We start from the raw sequence: 25,058 nt of genomic DNA on the forward strand, positions 1-25,058 counted from the left end.
CTTAAGGGATTAAACACCTTTTTAGTGGTTAACACGGGTGACCTTACAGTTGTCAGACCCACAACCTCTACAGCACTGGAGGCATCGGGTGGTTGGAACACAGGGGGAGGTATCATTATCAAGCCTTTGCTTGCTTCCCGTTGGCTTCCATGCCATAACCTACTCTAAAGACTAGTTCGAAAATAGTTAAGAGGAAGGTCTTACTTAGAGTAGGCATATAATTAAAAGTAACCAAGATTCTTGCTTCACACCTAGATTTTAGGATTTGCATAGCATATAGGTTAGTAAATCATCTAAGCAATGATTGTCCATCTAATTACTTGGTCTCTAATTGATAATAAGCGAGAAATTGACTCCATAAGGCACTGGTCTCAAAGTTGAAATTAATAAAATCCTTAAATCTTGCTTAAATTAACCAAGTAGCTAGGCCACTCAGTCGTGTCTGTCGGACTTGTTGGTTGCCAACTTGTCTTCCATCTTCACATTTCCATAGGTACTACCCCTGATAGCTTGCTGTTGGGAGACACCTAGAATGGAGAGGTCAGGGATCATAGTGACAACCCTCGACCAGAGTCGTCGTCACAGTGCATGTACAATTTGAGCGACAACAAGGCTGAAAATCTAGAGTTTGACTAGATTTGAAGAGCGTTGACCAATGTTGACTTTGTTGGCTTTGACTTGGTTGAGGAAGGTTTGGAGGGTCGATTTGGTTGTTGTGACAAGTATTGGTCTTGGTTTTTGGGTCTTGTATATCTCACTTTGATTTGATTCGATAAGAAGAGAAGTTTGGATTTTCCCCCTTGTGGGGTTTTGCCCTTGCTTGGTGCCTACATCTTTGTATTCTGTCTCTTGTGATCTTCATGGTTTTATATTTTGATAATTATTTGATGAAGAGAACTTAATAAACGAAATAAGAAGGCAACGAATATTCACAAGCAATTATTAAGTTAGAGAAATCAACCCTAATTTGCTAGCCTATTGGTTTCTCAACAAATAACACAAGATATGACCTAGGAAACCCTTATGGCAAAAAACACAATTGGAAGGTGGAACTGTTTTTCTTCCATTTTCTTTGAATGGAAGTGGATGCAAGTACAAGGAGTGAGACTTGTGACTCATGGGCTACTACAATACACAAATATTCACTATTTTATCCCTCTCCATCCACTCTAAGCTACTCTTCTCATTTACGAGACAAAAATGCACTCGAATAGAATGGAACCCCTTTTCCTACTAGTAGCCTCGTTATAAGACAAACCAATAGCCAACTAGGCTTAAATTTGATCCATTCAACCCTCAGTATGATTTACAACTTGACCCTTCCACAGTCTTCTTCATAGTGGTTGTTATCCACCATTTTGTGGGTGATACCCCTAGGAGATTTTTTTCGTCCAAGATGGTCCTCAACTGGCAACCAATAACCCCTTACAACCACCAGCTAGCTCATTGTGCTGTCTCTCTGCCACTTGAGCCAGCGATGTGGTCCCTCACCCATCTGCCATGATCGTATGTCTGAAGGTTGGCCTCTCGAACCTAAAGGTATGCCTTGTTTGGGCATGGATTAATGGGGGGATTCAGTGAAAAGAATGGGCTAGGTCTGCGCTCTTGTCCCCTAGACCCCTTTTGGATATTAACCTTGGATTCTAGTCCCGTGGGGTCTCTTTTACTGACCATTTGGCTTTAGGGATGGTATTTCACAGGAAACCTTGATTTTGGTTGCGTGTTCCTGCTCCCTTATCTGCATATATTACCCCCTTTCCACTCATTGTTACCCCATTCATTATTTCTCCCACTTGGGTCCACGTTCCTCCATTGTGTCCATATAGGGTTAGCTCACCCCTTCCCTTTCCCACACATTGGGTCAGGCCTGGAATGATGCCCTAGAGGTTGATGTAACTAAAAAGAAAGATAAAAGCATATTTGGCTACATTCAACCAGAAGATGCGCCACAAAATGCAAAAGATGGTCGGGACAAACACATTTAGCACGTGGGCAAAATCCAATACATGAGCTCTATCTCATCATCATGGCCATCATCGTGGTTCCTACAGGTTCTATGAGCCTCCTTCATCATATAGGAACCCATGATTGTCCCAACCCATTGGTGGGCAATGAACCGCTGTACCCTAAAAGTGGGTATCCATTGCTATATCTCATATATCATGCTCTTACCCCTTGAGCCCCAAGTAGTTAATCAAAGAAAATCATAAAAAGGCAAAAGAAACATAAAGAATGGTGGAAAAATCAAGGTCAGGCCACGTCATGTACCACAATTGCTCCCTCATATACATTATAAACCCAAGTGTGGGCTTCCATTTTATTAGCTACCCTTGTACCCCAGCATGTCGCCCAAGGCTGCCCTTTCTCATCGCCTACTTCATTCATCTCTCTGTCACATGCCACCACCTTTTGAAGGATGTATCTTGAACATATTGTCCCCTTTAGAAGTAGAAACCATCTAATAGGATACTTGGTTAAACCCATTTGCAGTTTAGGAGACATTGGCATATCCCGAAGCCCATTATGGAAGGGGAGACCATTATGAAGTCCCCACCATTGGTCCATGGTTGGTAAGCTCATTTACTCGATTTCTCCAATGATTTGTTGTATTGAAAGGCTAGGGGATGCATGGGATCTTATGCAAGATTGCTGATGGTCTCCATCTTGGGTTTGGTTTCCCTATATGGGGTCCTAACCCTCTAAAGGGCTACATTGGCACATGTAGGCTGTGTGTTGAGAGCCATGGGCCTCCACAACAGTAAACAATACTCTATGGATCCCCAAGGATGGTCAAAGATTGCTCAAGATTCACCTATTGGATGAGGAAGATGCACATGGTTCACCTTTGCCCAGCCAGCCCCACAGATGTACCATACACTTGGCAGCTGACCCAAGACTTTTAGAATATTGTGGCATCACCTACATCATCATCAGAGCCCTTGCAGAAAATCTACAAACATCTTCGACTCATTTGGAGACCCATGAGGTTATTATTGTGCCCGCACACCCACTGGGAGCACCATAGGTTTATTGTTTGGAGAACAAGAGGCCAACCCCCTGTCCATTGCTTTTGAGGGTCCTACTCTTCATTATGGTACCTATGGACCTCATCAAGCATCTTGGAAGGCCCTATGACATCTATTATTCATCACCTGGCCTTTTAAGAGGCTTATTCTTTCATTTGTGAGCTAGTTTGGTGGGCTTGTCACCAAAAGTTAGATTATTAACACATTATTTTATTTTTGGGGCTTATGTAGGCCAAGGAGACTAATTCGAACTCCTCATTAGTGTATAAATACAAGTGAGATGAGTTCATGTGCTCATCATCACTTTGGATTGGATCTCTTCTCTCTTGAGAATTTCACATTTTTTCTCGGAGGATGAATTGGAGCTTTATGGATGAATTTTGATGTTTGTATTTGGTTTACCTTATCTTGGAGCATCTCTATTGTCAAAATGTGGATGGTTGGATATGTTGTATTTTGGAAATACTAAGAGTGGGGGTGAATCAGTATTCCTTAGCAATTAGCACTTTTAAATCTTTTCAGAGCATTAGTTAATCTTCAATTATTATTAATGTTTATGCAGTAATAATAGTAAATAAAAAAACATAGTAGGCACAAGAATTTTAGGTGGAAACCCCCCTTCGGGTCAAAAACCATCGAATGCTTTTATCATAAATTCTATAAATCTTCAGCCCCAACTAAAATGAAAGCAACAACTTCCTAGAATTCTAGAAAAGCATTTTTTTCTAGCTCCCACTGAAAGGACGCCCTAATGCCTTGGTTTCTTCAGTAATCAACTGAATGGATGCCCCAACACCTTAGTGAGCCACAACTCGCCTTGGCACCACCCTACCACCCTGAAGTGTTCACAGGCCCCAACCTGTAGGCAACTTCATACACCTGCCTAGCACCTCCCTGCCACCCTATAATGACTAAAATAAGACAAGACTGTGGATTCCCAAAACCAGGGACAACAACCCACGATACGATAAGATGTACAATGATTTCCCAAAACCAGGGACAACAATCCACGATACGATAAGATGTACAATGATTTTTGTGTACTTGACCAAATACCCAATCACTCTATGACCTGCAACCCAACCATGACATCATCCCAACAGAGAATCCTATACCTCCCAATAATGCCTTTTCGACTCTAGGTAGATTGACTCTTTTACAATAATGGCTCTTCCAATGATGACACTTCTACAAATGACTCTTTTACGACTTTACAATGATGACTCTTGGTCTTGACACTTCTTCACAATATACGGATGGTTGTCATGTCTTCAAAGGATGTCCTGCTGCAATGCTTCCTTTGATTTGATACTTCTGCTCTTGAATTCTTGCTTGAAGTTGTTCTTGAATCTTCTTCTACATGCATGCAAAATTTGCCTGGCGAAACCAATCCCAAAATAAAACAAAATACCCTTCAACTTACCTCTGCCTGCAAAACACATGTAAGTGCATAATAATGAATAAATACAAATTACAATGCGTACCTGAAGTGTAATTGTCACTTTTGTTGTTGACTTGCTGCAGTAGTAGACAAAGACTTGCACTCTTGATATAGGCCTGGAATCTATGCAATACTATATCCAAAACGCACCTAAAGATATATACAGTAAGAATTGATGACAGACCCTAGACTTGTGATGGACCAAGTTCTAAGTACAACAACAGAAACCATTCTATCAACTATGACAAGACAAATAACATGAACTTACAACATCATATAGATTTAGCAAACTTGGTGTAGCATCAAGAATATGTAGCATAAAATGTGTAGTATCAAGAATAGGACTTCCGAAATGTAGTATCAAAACTAACTGTGACATACAGAGACATAGAAATATAACTGAGACCCTGTATGTATTTACATTGTCCTGCAAAAGCATATGTCAGAGATTATACTCATATTTCAAATGTAAACACTAATCACACATACCTTGCTGTAGGAGACTTACCATTGACTGTTGATGTGTGGTCCTTACTAGGAGCTCAATATTGAATCTGTCGTGTCTATGTAATTTCAGATCTCCAGGGTATGAAATTTCGTCTTGTGGTAGCCTTCTAAGTCCTCTTTCCAATCCCACAGGTCTGATAAAGATTGGATTCTTCAAGAAAGAGTTATGCCCTATCTCCCACGATGACTTGATTATACACTGGTTTAGTAGAGCGAACTTGTATGAAGTGCCACGTGTCACTACTGCGACCTTCGGCCTTGAAAACACTACTCCACAAACTACAATCCGTCCTCTTTCTGTGACTATTTACGAAATTTGAATCCAATGCTTAGAGAGAGTTATGACGATTTTCCCACTGTCACCTGTTTGACATGGAATTCGAGAGCCTGCAAAACCCTAACTTCCTCAGAACATATCTCTGAAAATATAGCGAACCAATATCTGAAATTCTGTCATGAGGTTCATCAAGATTTCGGCTCAAATGGGTTTTAATTTCAGCCTCTGAAGATTCACAGAAAAAAAGTTATAGCGAAAATGCTGCGATGACTTGTTTGAAGCCACAAAATCCCTGCTAGAGGAGGATACGAGGGTCACTATTTATATGAATGTCTTGAGTTGGGAGGGTCCTCAACAAGTGAACGTTGGAGGGATTTTAGGAAAAAAAACATTATTTATTATTTACTATTCAATGACCACAACCAACTATGAGTGCCATGCCACAACCCCATATGGTTTTAGCCCACTCATTGGTGTTACTAACTTCAAACATGAATATCTCTCAAACCGTGAAGAATTACGTGATGTGCCATATTTCAACGGAAACATATCGACGAGTAGAATCCATCGAGAAGATCTTTGATGCAAAATAATATGAGTTTTCAAGTCAAAATGCCCTTGAAGGATCGAGGTAGCCCCTGGTGTTGCTTGGGTTGACATTAATGACAACCACTAATCAACATTCTATTACATGTAAGTACAAGATTTTAATGTTATTTTTGTTCTGCTTTGTCATATACATTGGATTGGGATTTCCACTATTTTTAGGGCTAATTGCTGCATGCTGTTACTTTTGATTGAAATTCCTAGGGATAATTCTATCAATAAATTCATCTTGATAAGCCATCACCTTTTGCAAGTCGAAGTATAAAAGTTTTAAGGTTGCTTCCCTTTGCCCTTAAAGGGTAGTGAGGTAGTCTTAAAGGCCTCCTTGACTAAGAAACGCAGTCTTCATTCATATTTATGTTGATTTGGTGTCTTCTCAAGGCCTCTTCCAATTTCGAAGCCATTCCAAAGGTGGAGTTGTGAGAAAAGCCAAGCCCTAGCTCCAAGATCAAACTTTGCCCTGGTATCCCCAAAGCTAATGCCTCATAGGATCAATTCAACATCTTTAAGTGAAAATTCTTTCTTTGATCCTTTCCCCCTCCTTGTCTGGGTTAAGAATATCGTTGGTTGCTAAACTCTTACCTCATAACCTAGGCTGGGTCCACTTGGTCTTGTGTTGTCCCAATCCTTTGAAAAGACAATTCTTCAAGAACTTTTGGAATTTCTAAGTCTAACTATTAGAAATCCTTCATCTACTTTTTGATTTATTTCTGCCTACTTGTTCTATTTAATTAACAAGTTATTTACGGTGTAAATACTAAAAATAAATATAAGTACATGCTCAACACATTACAAATCATCAACTGAGGGAAAAACAAGCACACAAGTGACACCGTTGTTTTTGGACTAATGTCCCCGGAAAAACCCAATGCGGGAAAACCGGTGTAGCTATCTGACGGTTTTATATTTAAGCAATTTCAGAATACAATTTGGGTGCCAAACCGACTCACCCAACAGAGAATGATCTCGACAGTAGTACCGCTCAGTCGGAGACAAATATTCCGGCTAACACCCCGGATGAACAATCCCACAGCTCTCAGCTCCAATCTGCCCCACGAAATCTCCAACGTCTGCCTCTAGGGACTGCGTCAGCCTCTCTTGCCCAATGTCACCTCAACTCGCCTTGCGTCAGCCTTTGGAGGCACTGCATCAGCCTCTAGAGCCTCTACGTCACCCACGCTGGCTCTCTCTAGCACTGTGCAGCTCCTGGCTTTATTTGCGTGGGCCCCGAGTGGCTCTGCGTGGCCTCTAGATGGCTCTGTGTCCCTCTCTCCTGACTTCTGTGCTGATGCTCCCGGTACCCTCTCTACCTCTCTGCTTCTGTATTCACTGCCCCTCAGCTGCTAGTCTGATCACTCTGATTTCCTCAGTAAGCCCTGCCCCAAAAAAGCGAATTCTTGATCAACTCGGCGTGTTTTCCAAGTGACCCTCAAGCCTCCTCTTATACTTTTCTCGTTGACAATTCAACAGCTGAGATTAAATCCCTAATCAACAGTTAAGATTAACTCTTGCTTGATCCATGACTTTTGGGCCCTTCTAATAGTTTTATATTAATTCACATTAATATTTTATTTTCCCTAAGTTTAGGCTTAGGGATTCCATTAAAAATAGTAATTATTTTAATATCTCCCAAACTATTTAGAATCTGCCCAAACCATTTCTGGGTATTCGAGATCTCATGTGCTTTAGCCTCTCCACCAATTTTCGTGGCTAGAGAACATTCGATTCTACCCCAAATCAACACTCCCTCTTAGCGAAGACTGTGTTTAGTAATACTATTCACTGAGCATCACCCTGATCATCCGACAACGGTCCTAGTGTTGATGCTAGGCCTGCTGCCCAACATCCTCTATACTGTTGCATTATGTACTACTACCCATGGCCCAGACACTGCTACTGCTACATCCATAAGACAACCCCTCTCATCATGCTGCATCATGTTGCCCATAGCACTGCCACTGCTAACTGGTGCATTGCAACTCAGTTACTGAGAAGTAAGTAACTAATCTTCCAACTTTTATAACTCTGTCAGGCTAGAGACACCCATGATGCTGAAACTCCTTCTGTCGCTGACAAGTGCCCCTTCTCTGAACTCTACGTTGTTGCAACAACTCCGTGCATCTCGCACTACTGCGTCACGCTGTCTTGGGAATCCTGCATTGTAGCTCCTTCTGTCGCTCCATCTGCATCCCTCTCTACTGACATCTGCTAGTACTGCTACTCCTCTTTGGGGCTCCTGTAGCAAGGTATAATCCAAGAGGTTGGGTACCTCGAGGATCCTGCCCCTCATCGCCTGTAGTCCACTGACTACAGCTCGATGTCTCCCCACTTCCTCTCAAGTGGCATGTGAGCACTCATGGCACAGTGATCATCTGTCTCCACTTCCTTCTCCGCCCTTGCTGGCATAGCCTTGGTCTCGGAAGCCTCTCCCTTGCTGTTCTTCCCCGGACACTGGCTGGCATAATGACCCAGTTCCCCACAGTGGAAGCATTTGACCTTGGAGAGGTACTTCTTTCGTTTCTCCTGCTTTCCCTCAGATGTTAGGGCAACATCCTCCTCTTCCTCCTTGATTCTGACCCCCTTGCCGCTGCTTCCTGCGTTGGTCAGCCTTTTGATCTCTTCATTATGAAGAGCCACCAACAGTTCCTCCCAATCTGGAAGGGTCTGTTAGTGTCGGTCTTGAAAGCCCTCCATCAGTGATCAAAGCTCTTTGCATTTGCATTAGTAGGTGTCTCATAAGTGTCAAATTTTGCATCCCGTTAGGCATGCCATAACCCTGATGGAGGAGCTGGTTTATTTATACCCCTCTTGGTTTTGCTGGATCAGGTCATATCAGTCATTAAGCTCTTTCAAGCTTGTCTTGTTTTGTCTTGAGGTCAAAGGTCCTAGGTCTAGGGTTTTGGTCATTTATCTTTGCAAGGTCATGTCTTTGAAAGTCCTTGAGTGCCCAGCAAGCCAGAGGGAGGATTGTAAACATGTTTCTTTGATATTTTCATCATGTACAGTTCGTTTTTAACCTTGGATTTAAAAACTCTGTTTTTAAAGCCAAGGTCATGTTAAATTTTTGTAAAAAGAATGAAATTCCAAAAAGTCTTCAAAAGGGTAGCAGTAACCCAGGTCCCCTTGCCAAAGTCCCTCAGATGATCTACCTGCAAAAAGAATCAAGTCAAAGCACTCAATGAGTCAAATTCAGGATAAAGGAAACCAAAAATCAGTGTTATAAAGTGTCAAAAGAAAAACATTAGAAAGTGGGTTTGTAAATGAAATTTTTTCAAATGAGACTTATAAAAGCCCAAATTCCCTCCTTTCACTCTCATTGTGCATTCTAACGCTTGCAAGAGAGATAGAGAGAGTGATTGAGAGAAAGGAGCAAATTTACAGCAATTTCGGGCAGCTGAGAGGGGCGCAACCCGTCGAGGGTGGTGCGCGACCTGTTGGGTGGTGCGCGACCCGTCCAGAGCCCTTCTGCAGTTCAAAAAATCAACGTGCGCGACCCGTTGGGAGGGGCGCGACCCGTTGAACCGCTTGGCTGCAAACTTCAAGGAAATTTCCCTAATCTTCTTCCAAATCACCGAATTTGCTCGAGGTAGGTGCTCTAAACATGGATTAATTGTTGTTATGAATGGTGGATGTCATGGGCATGCTTTTATGATCAAAATTTTGCAAGTAAAAGGACATTATATGGCTGCAATGTTCATGACCAAATTGTGCTAGGGTTTGTGTTGTTTCAAGTTACTTTTCCCTTGGGTTGGCTTCCCTCCTTTCCCTATCACTCACATTTATATGTTCATCTCTTTTCCCATTTTATCTTATAAATGAAATGCAAATCTTTCCCCATCCCTAGCCATTAAAACTGAAAACCCTACCCCTTTCCCAAAGCATCAAAAAACAAAAATTCAAAACCCTAATTCCCCTCTACCATATGCATGTGCAAAATAACAAAAACTGTTGGTAAACATGTCAGCATGTTTTGTGCATGGTTTCCCTTTTTCCCCTATTAAACATGTATACATATATTCCCATGTTTACTTTCATGCATGTTTTTCCCATATGCAATAATCTTTGCAAATGATTTCCCTATTACAAATATGTGTTCTAATATGCATAATGATTTGCAAAATTTCCCTTGAAATTCCCTGTTATCTTTATATATTCCCATTCCTTGTTAAAAGATCCCTCCCCTAACATTTCCCTCATGTCTTTTTCCCCTTGAAACAGCATAGATTTCAGCACTTTTTGCAGGCAGAGACAGCAGTTCAATTTGTCCACTTTGCTCCTAAACCATGTCAGAAACCGAAACTTATGAGCAAAGTGATGACCATTCATCATCTACAGAGGTTGAGGTACAGAGGAGGCCTCGTAAGGGTGGTAAGGGTGGACATCATAAGCGAGAGGAGCCCACCTCTTTGGCAGAATTACAGGCTTGTCCCATGGCAGTGACTTGTTTTCAGTATATGTCTTGTGATGATTTCTGTGAGAGGATTTCCCGGATTCAGCACCATAGAGAGTTGGCTCGCTTGTTTGTTTTACATCTCCATGATGGACATGTCACTCTGGCAGGGGTGAACTTTACATTGACACCCGAGGTGATCTCACAGGCTACAGGGATACCGAATGTGGGTGAGGTGTGGCCTAAGCGCAGGTTGCTAGATTTTGTTCACTTTGAGCCCTATGTCCGGCCACCATTCGTGAGACTTTTGACGGGTGTTTTTCCATTCAGATTTCTCCGGAGCGAGTATGCTCCCATCATGAGGCTTATTATGCATTATTTTACCTGTGAGGGCAGATTTTCACAGGTGTACTCATATCACATTCGCCTTTTGATGCATTTCACCCGAGTGAGGATGATGAACATCCCGGTCTTCTTGTTTCATAACATTCAGAGGATGGTGCCCATGTTGCAGAAGAAGACCCCGGCCCAGCAGTACAGGAGCTTATGTCATTATGGTTTGATTCAGCTCATAGTCTCACATCAGTTGACTCAGCAGGGCATCTCATGGGAGGAGTTCATCTCCCGTGAGTTTTTCACAGCACCACCCCAGCCACATCCCGAGGTCATTCATGAGGAGGGTGGATCTCAGCAGCCTGATATTCCGGTCACTAGACATGTTGTTTCTTCACCTCAGCTCACATATCAGAAAGGCCCGAGGGCCTTATTTGCAGCAGCTAGGCGAGTACTATCTCCACAACAGGTGGAAGGGGTCTCGCCTTCATCTTCAGCTCAGCGAGTGTTATCTCCACATCAGGTGGAAGGGGCCTCGCTTTCTTCACCAGCACAGGTACTACAGAGGGGCAAAGAGCCCATGATTCATGAGGGTCCGGTGATTGATCTTGAGGCCAGTTCTCCTAGCCAAGAGGCGAAGGAGATCATTCAGCATCTCAGGGCTGAAAATGATGTTTTACAGAGGAGACTTGAGGGTGCCCAATGGACTATTACTTACCTGGAGTAGCGGAACAAACAGTTAGAGGAGGAGAAAGCACTTGATGAGCTTTGGAGGATTCGTAGCAACCGAGTCTTGAACCGTAGAAGACCCGGTGATCCATTGCCTGCTGACCGAGAGTCAATGCTCATTCAGGAGAATGCCCACTTGGAGAGGCTGTTGGCTAAGGCCAACCAAGAGAAAAAGCTGCTGAGAAACATGAAGAATCACTATTGGGCAAGGATGCATGTATGCAAGGCCAAAATGAAAATGTTCCAAAGGAGGTTGTCCGAGGCTCTTAGGCGGAAGAAAAGGACCAATCCACTCCGTATCTTGGCGGAGACATCCCTCAAAGATCATGGCACTCACTAGCTCAGCCACAACACAAATCCCAAAAATTTTTGAGAATTTTGGGCAATTTTGGCATTTTTTGGAAATTTACAGGTTTTGGCTCCTCAACGGGTCTCACCCCCGGTGAGACCCTTTGTCATGGCAGCTCCTTTTTGCAAAAACTCGGCATTTCTAGATTTGTCATGCAAAGTTACATATGCCTATGGATGGACTTGAGTTTTTATGGAGTTTTGGGCCTCCAGAAGGTCAAAATACATGCAAAATTTGACTTTCTACCCCCTTTTTGAGTTGCAGAAGCAGTCTTGAGAGAATTGAGTTTTGACTGGGCAAATGAACTCCAAATTCAAAAATTCCAGTTGGGTTGGAAAGTAGACTCGCAGACCTTTCCAACGAGCTATCCTGCACCCAATTCTGACACCTGAAAGTACCCCAAACAGAGCTCCAAAGTGCACGACCCGTTGAGAAAAGGGGCGCGACCCGTTGAGCAGATTTTGCCAAATTTGACCAGTTCAGCCCAGAAAATGCAGATTTGACTCTTTTCGACTTTCTGAGGTTAATGATGGTCCTCTTGGATGTAATTGTGACACTTTTTGGATACTTTCACTCTTGTTTAACACTTCTAGAAGATTTTTTCATGTAAAGGGTAAAAATTGAATGTATGAACTGGTTTCCAAGTTTATAGAGGCAAGTTGTTTTGACTGCCTATTTTGTAGTGCTTAGTTTAGAAGTGGTTCAAACAGCTCCTAGGATAGTGAGCTCGACCCATGGAGGCAGGGAAAGAGGTTAGATCATCTATATTATGTACTTTCTTGCTCATTTTCATGGTTGGACTCTTGAGGGAGAAGCTATCATTGTATATTTTCACTGTATCTCTGCAATTTTTGGCTAAGGAAGACCAGGGTTTTGCAGTCATCTTTGGGATTCTTGTGGACTCGTGTTGATGGTGTGTTTTCTCAGTTTTCTTGTAAGCTTTGTTATGTGATTCATTTCCTTTCTTTACTGCTGCACATTAAACAAATGAAGTGTTAAAGTATGAATTCATGCTAGCCATGCTCTGCTTTTAAATTTGTTTAATTTCAATGTTTTCTTCTGTCTAAAGAGAATTCAAAGTGATTGTTTGCTCTCTTTATCTCCTCATCTTTCATTCCTGACCATTCATTTCAGTTAAAGGCATCAACGCTGTCTCTTACCTCGCCCCAAGGAACCCCCTGCAGAAACTGTGTCCAATCCCCGCACCCCAAAATTGCAATTCCTCAATTTGCCACCAAAAACCCAAAAAACCCCAAATCAACCTTTTAATTCAGTTTACTAGCCTAATATCAGTGTTACCTTGTTGGTCATCTCATCCCATTGAAGATCTGTCGAGATTGACCGGAGAGAGCCTTCTCCTGCCCCGTAGGGCTAGCTACGAGGCTAAATGGTTTGATGTAGCCTTGAGGTTTACCTTTCTCAGCCTGAGGTGAAATTTCAAGCGCTAACAGGGTCGACCTGCCTAGTATGCTCTAGACAAACACCTCCCAGTCTTCTGAGACTGCGTTCAGGGCTGTCCTCACCATCAATTCTTGATCCGACATGGCCCTTGTGGAAGTCAACTGATCCCGGATCTCCTTCAATCGACCAAGGAAGGTGTCGATCTATTCTCCCTTCTGCATCTGGTATGACCACAACTAATCTTCTAGTAGCATCTTCCTCTGCGCGGAAGTATGCTGATACAATTTCGTCAGGGCCTCCCACATCGCATTTGCCGTTTCCTTTTCGGCAATATGTGGTACTACATCGTCCTTGATCCCATCAAGGGTGATTCTCTTGGCCCTCACCATTGCCTCCTCGTAATTGTTGTTCTCAATTGGGTCAACTGGAATCACTATCGTATTCAAGGCGAAGTACTTGAGATGATTCCTGTCTAGAACAGACAAGATTTTGGTCCTCCAGACTACGAAGTTTGAGGCTTCGTCCAGTTTGTCTTGTTCTCTTACCCCATTCACTGCCATTTCGCTACTGCTCTACTTCCCTTTTGGAAGTTCTTAGTGTGACTCTCTCTGAGCCTCGATTTCCCTCTTGGAAACCCCTCTGCCAATGTCAAGATGCCCCACTCCGATCGTTAGTGCAGTTGCACCATTGATCTGGCTTTCTTGGCTAGAAATCCTTGGCAACAACTCCCTCCTCCTTGGTCTTGGCTTGTTAGGTACTATTCTGACCACAATACCCCACCAGCGTCACTCTGCAACTTACCCACAACCTCCTATACCTCAGCAAACTGAAGGTTAGAGCTTCTAGGCTCTACGCAATCCTGACACCAGCAAAATCTGCACCTCCTAGCCACGGGCGTCAATCCTTCCTGACTGAGAAAGATGACTAGGCACTGCGTAGGTGAGGTCTGCTCCCTTCTGCCACTGCGCTGATCCTCCTCCCGGCTCAAACTTGATGACGCAGGCACTGCATCATCCCTTCCTTGCTGCTTCTCTGCTAGAAACAACTTCTGTCACTTGGGACAACTGTGTCTGTTGTTGTCTGCTTGGTTGATGCCCTCAGTTCTCTTGTGATTTGCGACCACGCTCTAATACCATGTTGGAATTTCTAAGTCTAATTGTTAGAAATCCTTCATGTATTTTCTGATTTATTTCTGCCTACTTGTTCTGTCTAATTAACAAGTTATCTACCATGTAAATACTGAAAATAAATACAAGTACGTGCTCAACACATTACAGATCATCAACTGAGGGAAAAACAAACACATAAGTGACACCGTTGTTTTTGGACTAATGTCCCCGGAAAAACCCAATGCGGGAAAACCAGTGCAACTATTTGAGGGTTTTATTATTAAGCAGTTTTAGAATACAATCTGGGTGACAAACCGGCTCACCCAACAGAGAATGATATCGGCAGTAGTACCGCTCAGTCAGAGACAAATATTTCGGCTAAGGCCCCGGATGAACAATCCCACAGCTCTCAGCTGCAATCTACCCCACAAAATTTCCAGCGTCTACCTCTAGGGACTGCGTCAGACTCTCTGGCCTAGCATCACCTCAACTCTCCCTGCATCAGCCTCTGGAGGCATTGCGTCAGCCTCTAGAGCCTCTGTATCACCCATGATGGCTCTCTCTGGCACTGTGCAACTCTTGGCTGCCTCTGCGTGGGCACTGACTAGCTTTGCGTGGCCTCTAGCTTGCTCTGCATCCCTCTCTCTCGGCTTTTGCGCTGATGCTCCCAGTACTCTCTCTGCCTTTCTGCTTCTGTATTCACTGCCCCTCAACTGCAACTCTGATCACTCCTTCGATTTCCTCATCAAGCCCTGCCCTAGAAAATCGAATTCTTGATCAACTCGGTGTGTTCTCCAAGTGACCCTCAAGCCTTCTCTTATACTTTTCTCGTTGACAATTCAATGACCGAGATTAAGTCCCTAATCAACAACTAAGATTAACTCTAGCTTGATCCATGACTTTTGGACCCTTCTAACACAGTTTTATATTAATTCACATTAATATTTTATTTTCCCTAAGTCTAGACTTAGGGATTCCATTAAAAATATTAATTATTTTAATATCTCCCAAACTGTTTAGAATCTGCCCAAACCATTTCTGGGTGTTGAGATCTCATGTGCTTTAGCCTCTCCACCAATTTTCGTGGCTAGAGCGCATCCGATGATACCCCAAATCAACAACAACCATCTGGGATACCAATTTAATAAGGATTTTAGGGATTGGGAAACTATTTCACAAGTCATATTTCCTAAACCTTGTTGAAGAATCTAGGGCAAAGTAGTGTATTGTGATTCTTCGTTACTTGATAACAATTTGTGGAGTATTTTTTCTTTTCTTATTAGCTTATTCTTCCTCTTCTTCTTATTAGTGCATATGTGTGTACTTCATCAAACTGCTACCAAGGAATAAAAACAAGAACACAAGATGTTGGATGCCAGGGCCAAAACCTCTCTACTCTTGAGAGGAAAACCCTTTAGTGAATTTCTCTTATTAAAGCTTCTATTGATCAATGCCAAATCCTAGACCCCTGACAAAGATATCCTCCAAGCACAAGTCAAGTCTCCACTCTTTTCTACACCATATGCCTGAACACTTCTAACGACACTTCTTCCAACGCGTTGTTTCCCGACACTTTGTCCTCCTCCTTCCAGCACTTCATTGTTCTTTAAACTTGTTAGTAGACCTTGTTGCACTTGCTCCAGAGTACAAGCATTTGATGAAAACCTTTCCATATGATGATACCTTCACCTTCTTAACCAGATGAGCTTCTTCTTCAAAGTGTAGGTGCTGATTGGATGTGCCTGTCTAGCAACCCTAAATTCTCGCACGTGTCATTGTTTTACTTGTTGTAGCCTCTTCCCTTCTTCGCTTGATTGGCCTTCCTCTTTGCTTGATTGGAATTTGGGAGGCCTTATAGGCCTTCTTTACTAACCCAAAAATAGAGAGTTATGTCACTTGTAGTTTTCTGTTGTAGTAACCGCAGGCATACCCTTCGTTTCTCGCACATGTATTAGTGATAACCCTAAAAGGCAGTCCCTTAACCCTCATTGTTCTTCCTCCTTTTCTTCGCTGCCTTAACAGAGCTTCTTTCCACGACCTATTTTCTTCTTGTCTCCTCTTTTTCTTGCCGATTTCAGAGCTTTTGTTCTATGTTATAATTGGAGTGGAGAACCTCTATAAATAGAGGATTGTCCCTCCATTTAAGCTGACTAGTAGGCCAACTTGACTGGCTACTTGTAGGCCGACTTTGAGGGTTGTTTGTAGGCCGACTTGGAGGGAAGATTGGTGGCTGATTTGTTGAGCAGACTTCTCATATTTTCCATGGTGGTGTAGCATGCTTGAAGGAGCTTCTTTGAAGGTGTCATAGGAGTAGACTTGACTTTGCTTGGAGGTTTCCCTTTGACTCTAATATATACATAGTGTAACATGCCCTTAAGGCCTTCAATATTTTCTCTTGACTATTTGACTCACCTATAGCACTTTGACATGTGCTAGACCTACTTCAATGAGCAAGAAACTCATTGTCATATATTTTAAAATAATATTTCTTTTCTTGAGTAAGTACAAATATCAAAAGTACATTTATGAAGATTGAACGTAGTTACACTTCCTTCAACAAACCTAACCCTCAAATCCTCCCATCCTTCTCCTAGAAGATATTGTACCTTTCTTAGAAAGCAAGCAAGCTTCACTCTTCAACCTCTTTTGGAAAGGGATTATTTGGGTTTCTATATCCACTTGTTGATTTATCCTTCATTTGTGATTCCATATAAACGGGGTCTCCTCCCATCGGTGAAAGTCCGTAAATAGTAGGGAGCCTTAGCTGAGGTGACAGTGGGCTAAGTCTCCATTTTGTTGCCCTTGGTCTAGCATTTGCCCCTTTAGGGGTCCCGTGCTAGTTTGAGCGGTAATAGTGCCCATGTAGCTAGCCCCTTCTCCTTAAGTAATAGGAGCTAATGTGGCATCATCTCAAATTATGGTGATCAATTTAGATAGGTCAACTTCCATGAGGCATAACTTTCTCATACGAGCTCTAATTGAGGTGATTCTTGTGCCATTAGAAAGGTATTGTTGTGTAGATTATGAAATCTAGGTGCATAGTAATGTTGGGACCACAAAAGGTGTTCATTTAAGGCCTCAAATGGCTCCTAAAGATTTTCACTTGAAATTTTCCAAATTGGGGTCCAAGATCACCGATAAAAATGTGACCCTGCAAGCTGATTCCTCCAAATTTTCCACTCTAAAACCATGAAGATGGATGACAAATAATATATTAAGCCAATCCAAATTAGAATGACTACAAAAATCTAAAGGCATATCTTCAATACAACAGAATTGATGATATGTACATATTTTACTGCGTAGTTAAGTGACATATACAGTGCAAGGATGATTGTTGATTGCCACCACTAAAGTAAGCATGTAGAAACTCTTTACCCAAATGAGTGCCTTTAGAAAGTCAGGGTATATGAAGGGTTTTTTAGATTTCTTGATCAAATCCTTTAATATCTTTGATTCAACAGTGATCAACCAAGTAGAAAACTTGAGAAGCCCATTATGCACAGTGTCCATCAATCTTGTTTTTAACAAGCTTGTTGTCCAACAATATATTGTAACAAGCACAACCATATAAATTAAATGGTTGGTAAATATCGATAGGCATCAATTTATAATAAGTATCAAAGCACTTCATAATGCATCTCACATTGTTAAAATTAAAATAATCATAAAGTAACTAAATTATAACTTTATTTTAAAATATTTATTATATTATTATTATTAATAATTTAAAAAAGAATTAATATATAAGTTAAACATATATATAGCCTCAAGGGTTAGCTCAATTGGTCAAGTCTTGTCATTAAAGCTCCTCTGCCTAAGTTGTATGAAACATCGAAACATCTGGAAGTTTTTGAAATGGGTATGATTGAAAACACAATCCCCGAAAAATGGAAACATCGGGTGAAACGTCATATATATATGTATGTGTCTAATATTTTTAAACAAATAAGTTAATAACACATTATCGAGAGAAAAAAGAATGAGACACATAAATGACATTTTAGAAGGAAAACCCAACAATATTATCTCTCATAGATGATTACATGATTCAAAATCCAAAATTATCCTATATAGATGAGGTTATACATCCAAGATTCAAAAATCAACCTTTATATAGGAGACTTTACATCCAAAATCGATCTTTATACATGGCTATATGTGCTGCAAATGAAGTAAAATATGAGCTAATTACAAGTATAAGTACATTTCTTATAATCCTCATCCTCATCTTCATTAACAAAATTAAAACAAGGTACTTTTTTAGCAGAACTAGAGCATGGATTGATTAAAGATAAATTAGTTTGTGGAGTGATTAGAGATAAAATTTAGTGGTAGATTAAATCTTTTTTGGCCATAGAAGGGCCCCACACCCTTCTTGGGTGCTTGAGTGAGCCTATAAAAGCAAAAAAATCACGGAAATGGGGCAAATTTGGGATGAAACGCTGCCGAAATATTTTGGCAGCATTTTGTTGACGTTTCCAAATAAGAAAACACCAAGACATTTCGTCCGTGTTTTGATGTTTCGGGCCATTTCGAGTACCGACACAACAACTTTGGGGTGGTTTCTTGCAACATAGACCTCTGCTATTGAGAGGTCATGATCTCAATTCTCTTGACATTCTCAGGGTCGAGCTCTATTGGGTAGATTTTCTTGGTACAATTATTCCGTGGATGTAGCAACCATTGATCTCCAAGGACTATGAACCACATAGAAAAGTTAAACACACACACACCCACATATATATATATTTGCAAAAACATGGAACAAAATTCTTATCCAAGTCGATTTACCCCCACTTTGCATGGAGATTCTTAATCTATAAATATACTTTGTTAAAATACCATGGCTTATCATTACCACATTCCCAAAAAACCATAACTCATTTCATATGGCACTTTTTCATATGAACTTTTTTTAATTAATCAATTTAGTTAAAAGAGAAAAAATAGCACAACTACTTTGGAGATAAATCTCAATCTTTGATTTGCAAATACTACTAAGAATATTCTAGAATATTCAATGGATTTTAAATCCCTATCATCCGCCTAATAATTATTGATAATTAAATTTAAATTCTAGAAGCCCCACTCCAAAATAGATATGCCCATCGACATAATCACTCTCCTTAGTCAAATTCAAGGTTGTAATGAGCAAAACAATGTCACAGGCCTCATGGTCAAGGTAAATTAGGTTTGGTGGATCTTTTCCTTCAATGGTCTCATAAATGATTTTATTCACTATCCAATCAGGATTCATTTTATAGCCTCCTAGTTGTTCCCCATTTAGAATTCATCTTATAGCCTCTTGCGGGTGCTCGTTTAGGGTTTCTCAAATCATCTTCATAAACTACAAAAATGATACTGCAAATCCTTCTCACATGTTCAAACTTCTCAAAGTTGGCAAGCGCTCAACATTCACTATCATGGTCTTCTAAATATATATGACATTTCCATGCCCACCTAGGTATTCCAATGCAAACATGTTTATTTAGTAGTCAGTCATTAGATATTTGAGTGTGATAGCCCCAATGCAAATTTTAGGAACTCATATGGAAAGATCAATTAAAGCATGTTTAGGGAGGAAAAAGTCAAGAATTCCTTGCTACACCTAGTTCAAATTAACCTTGCGTCTAATAGCGTAGGTGTTAAATAGTGGGATTGGTGAAACTTAAGTTATTTTTGCAATGAATTACTGAGTGAAAGTGAACTTAAAAGCAATGTTGCTGACATTGACATAAGGACAAAATACAAAAATATTCATTTTTTTTAACATCTGGAGCAACATCATCATCAAATGAATGCATTTCCACATAAATACAAAAATAGAGGTAATATTTAAGATGTATAAGATGGCTATTGCTACATCACAAATCAACATTGAATCATGTCCTGAATCTCTTCATCATGAGTCATCTACAATGAAATTAGATACATAAACTAGTGATTTCCTCTGCCCCAAAGGTAATGGCTTTTGCTCTAGAGGAAGAAGGTCCTACGGTTGACATTGGGCTCTAATGTCATCTAGAAGTAGGAGGTAGACTTTAACATACTTTACTAGTACCCATGCTACTGCCAAGTCCAACTCATTTTGTCAAAGTCCTTAAAGCTGGTAGTGTCATGTCCTCCTCCTCTACCTCTCTCTCCCCTACTGCCTCCTCTAACTAATTAGGGATTGATTCCATGTCGAACTTCTTGGTCTCAACTCTCCATGCAATAGTGGTGCCAATCCCATCCAATGATATGGCGTTTGCATTAGGCATTTTTTGAAGTTGCCTTGCCCACAATCTATGATTCTAGTAGACATAGACCATGTCATTAAGGCATCAAGACCCCAACCTATATGGGTGTCATTTTATAAATTAATAATTGTAATACATTATAATTAGAGGGCAACAGGGCATAAAATAATAAATTATAATTTATAATGAATTCGGAATTTACTTTGAAACTTTTTAACTTGTTGTGCTTCTTGATGTGTATTTATTCAAATATGCTCTAGTTATGCTTGTATCTAGAGGAGCAACATGTTGAGGTAGATCCGTGTAGTATGAATGGGGTGATGGAATGTATTATTCTATCGTTCATCAATCATTCTCCATATCAATAGTCATTTCTCAAGCCCATCACGCCCCTTATCCTCATAATAGATACAAATGGCTTGTCTCCATCAACCAACCAAAGAACCTTTACCAAGATTTGGTAATGGCACACACCTCCTCCATTCATGCCCAAAAACTCTCCTGATATGAAACTACCTTGCATATGGCCTCTCCCTTATGTTTGCAGCTAAAAGATAAAGCACGCCATTCCTTTGAAAGAAACATTCTCTTCACATTCCATATAGAAGTCAAGAGAGATTGAAGACATATGAAGCTAGTATCAAACCATGTAATGACATGAAACACCAACTCATTTTTATTGGTGAATCTTCTCATCAACTTGAGCATAGATGCATGATTATATATAAGTTTTGTTATGCTCTTGGATGATTCAATAATATCCCTGATATAAGGAATTTTCTCTATATCCTCTAACATCAATGCAATATAGTGTTCAGCACAAGGTGTCCAACACAAGTTAGGATACCCCTCTATAAGCAACCTGCCAATAGCGACATAATTCATAGCGTTGTCCGTTATGACTTGGACAACGTGTTGTTGACCTACCTCCTAAATGAACAAGTCCAACAACTCACCTAAAATTGTGCATCTTTAATCTGCACAAATGCATCAACAAATTTAATAAACACTGTCCCCTTGGGACAATCAACCACAAAGTTAAAGGTCCTACTCTTCTATTTAGTCGAACCATCTGGCATCATAGTGAATCCATCGATTGTGTTCCCATGATGCTTAAAATTCCTCCAATCTAGTAGTGCAATTGGCCTTCTAAGTTTGAATAATTGGCCCTTTGAACACATCATAAGAAGGGTCTGTTAGAAGGGATTGTTCTTGGCAATGTTGAAAGGGACATCACCCCATAGAAACACCTATCCACTAGCTTGTCAAATTCTTCCTTCTTTCTTTTAAGCACTGACCTAATAGAAGGTTATGCACCAAGAATGGTTCTAGTAACAAAAAATGGCGAGGTAGATGAGGGGCTGGCCATTGTGAATGGTGATGCTGAAGAACCACTCTCACTTCTTCCCCCCACTCCTCCCTTTGCAACTTGACTTTTTACAGCTTCTCTGTTCTCTTTGGTTGCATCCTTATCTTGTAGGGCTTTGGTGGCAACATGGATGATTTCTAGACTTGATTTGAAGCAAAGTTCTACCTCATGTGCCAGAATTTGTGCAAGATGGAATTTCAATCATGAGTTCCACCAGTCATATGCCTCCCACACAATTTGCAATTCAAAGTATTCTATTGAATCCCCCTTCGGGTTCACTGTATTCCCACATAGGGTCTAATTATTTTGGCATTTTTAGTCTCTAATGTAATGATTAAACCTAGGACACAAAAAGTTTGAAAAAAATTAAAATCAACATTTTTGGCATGAAAATAAAAAAAAAATTGCATAAAAGAATACAAATCTTAAATTTACATAAAGAGTAGATCTCCTGCAGTCTAATAAAAATTTAAGGAAAAAGAGGGAAATTTGATATGCATGCAAAAACTATCAAAAATTTGTTAAAAAAAAAAAGAGAGAAAGAGGTGGACATGTCTCCAAACACTCCACCAGCTGTGGGAATTTAGATCTCCTGCAGTGCAATAAAAATTTAAGGAAAAAGAGGGAAATTTGATAGGCATGCAAAAACTATCAAAAAATTGTTAAAAAATAGAGAGAAAGAGGTGGACATATCTCCAAATACTCCACCAGCTACGGGAATTTAGATCTCCTGCAGTGCAATGAAAAATAAAGGAAAAAGAGGGAAATTTGATAGGCATGCAAAAACTATCAAAAATTTGTTTAAAAAAAGAGAGAAAGAGGTGGACATATCTCCAGATACTCCACCAGCTGTGAGAATTTGGGAAACCCTCTCCACTCAACAATAAATTGGTGATGGAGAAAAACACACTCTCCCTAACAAGATGAAGTAAAATTAATGGGTAAAGGAAACCACATGAAAATATGAAAAAAATGGTGCATATTGATACACATACCTGCAAATGCATCCAAAGTTGAGAGAAATCAATTCGCTCTCCGAAAAACATGGTGATGGCAATGGAAATGGTGTCCTCCTCCTTGGTTCAAGCAAACCTGGTCTCCTCCTTTGCTCTCCAAACGCTTCTACCTGTTTGCAAAATGTATTAAAATAACTTTAAAAAGTCAACTTAAAATGCCCGTCCACAGCCTGACAATTTTCTTGATCATGATGCGGTTTTATGACGATTTCTATGATAAAATTGTGATTTTCTTGGTGGGCAAAAATCGGCAATTTTTACGCGCAATAAAATGGTCTCATGTAAAAATCGCAACTGCATGATGTTTTCGTGATTTTATTGTGATGTTGGTAACACTGCTTAAAGTTAAAATCCAATTGTTGTTACAGATGAAAATGAAATTGGATTTACTGAGATTAAATGTGGACTTTAAGCCCAAATGTTGATTACACATGAAAAAGGGATTACGAGAGAATACCCATAATCTTAAAAGAAATTGCTTGGTTTTGCTGTTTACACCAATTTGCTGGGTCCATATGGGTTAAGCAGGCAGGGAAGTTGTCTGAAAGAAAGACCCTTCATAGACATGAAAACCAGCTCAATCCTCAAGTAACCAGCACATGGGTTACAATTACCACTTCTCTTGTGTAGGGCCATGTCGATAGAATGTATATACATCTTTCTGTGAAAAACGTGAGGAACATTGTATTTTGGATGAAGTATATTTGGAAATAACATCAAAACAGCTTTTGCCGTGCACTAAAACTTGTTAATTCATCATTAAAGCATTTCTCAGAGCCTTCATTTTTTATACTATTTGGCGGCTGCTGCAGTGCATCTTCCCATGAGGCATTTACTTATAGACAAACATTGTAGAAGATATAAAATAAAGACTGTATAAACACAAAAAAATAGAAGCACTAGCCCCAAGGCTGAAGCATGTTTGTTCAAGTCGTGTATCAGTAGTATCTCTTTATTAACTGCCCCATTGTCATTTCCAAACTCATTAACATTGGGTGGATTCACTGTCAACATGGACTTGGGTGAAGGTTAACACCCTCTTGTAAAAATTCGTTGTTTTGAGTTGGATTGTAATATCTTTCCGTACCCTGGAGAAATCTTTGCATCTGTGAGCATCCTCATCAACTCTTGCATACAGATCTTTAGTCTTCTGCCCATAGAAGAAGGTGAGCTTACCGATAATCTGAAGAATAAGTTGAGTAGAAAAGGGTGCTTCTATATTCTGTTATTCTGAGAGATATAGATGGATTCCTATGCATCTTTTCCTCACCCTTACTTCAATCTGTCTATTTAATATTACAGTTATGGAAGATGCTAACCACTCGTCAGAGTTCATTTTCCAATTTTCTTTCACAACATGCCATCTAATTCTCCCTTTCCTAGATTGCATTTGAAATTTGTTATGATAAAATTTCATCGTCTGCTTTTCCAAATCGTTGTAAAAGTCTGCTTGCTTAAAGGGATTTTGCAATGTATATTTCTTGGTTAGTATATTGTACTTGTGCTAGGTTAATAATTACTGTACTGAATGACCAGTTGGCCTGCGGTAATTTGGTATTTGTATTTTCTGTTTACTACCCTGGCATTCTATAGCATCCTAAGCCAGCATTATGACTATTTTCAATCTGCAAGCTTTAGATGACCTCGGAAATGAATCAGAAAATGTGCTTTTAGTGACTGAATACAAATATTCTCGTTTTTGGTTTCACAGGAAAGATTAAACCAATTGTGATAGCAGTTATTACCTATTGGTGAATGGGCTACAACTAAATGGGAACCATCCGTTAAATTATCAACAGAACTCCCTTCTGGAACGAGGTTTTCACTGGAAGGTAGTCTATTTTTTTTCATGAGTGAAGGTTTCCTTCTTAAAGTTCTTCGATGTGATTTTTATTTTTAGTGCTGGATTAAAATGTATCTGTAATTTGTCTATGCATTTGATGAATAATCAACTTTCATCAGGAATAATTGCAGTTGCAGTAGCATATAAGATGCAGAGAGAGAGAGAGATATTGTGGCTGCTCTGCAGTTCGTATTCTTTGACAAATGATAAAACAGTTTCTGTGGAGGAAGTTAAGTTTAATAATCTTTGTATCTAATCTCAAACTTTCATCACCATTTGTGTCATTTCTCTTGTAACATGCTGGTTATTAATTGTGTTAAGGGAAATGTTGCTACTTGCTTCTACAGCATATTACTGTATTTTCAGTTCCACACTTACTATATGAGCTTCCCAAGAATGTTGTGTCTTAGATCTTCAGAT

At 40.3% G+C, this 25,058-nt stretch overlaps 1 protein-coding gene across 1 annotated transcript in view; it reads left to right on the forward strand.

Annotated features, from left to right (window-relative positions):
- The window catches only part of EMB2016 (mRNA methyltransferase EMB2016), a 415,939-nt gene extending 391,309 nt beyond the window's left edge, over window positions 1-24,630 (forward strand). Inside the window, 1 exon segment of the mRNA XM_089377553.1 lies at window positions 24,507-24,630. Within this exon segment, the coding sequence (XP_089233679.1) occupies window positions 24,507-24,527 (21 nt within the window). The 3' untranslated portion in view covers window positions 24,528-24,630.
- The last annotated feature ends 428 nt before the right edge of the window (window positions 24,631-25,058 follow it).

Source organism: Pinus tabuliformis, chromosome J (genome assembly GCF_031772625.1).
Source record: "Pinus tabuliformis cultivar Carrire ecotype Pingquan chromosome J, CPIR1, whole genome shotgun sequence".
Lineage (NCBI taxonomy): Eukaryota > Viridiplantae > Streptophyta > Pinopsida > Pinales > Pinaceae > Pinus > Pinus tabuliformis.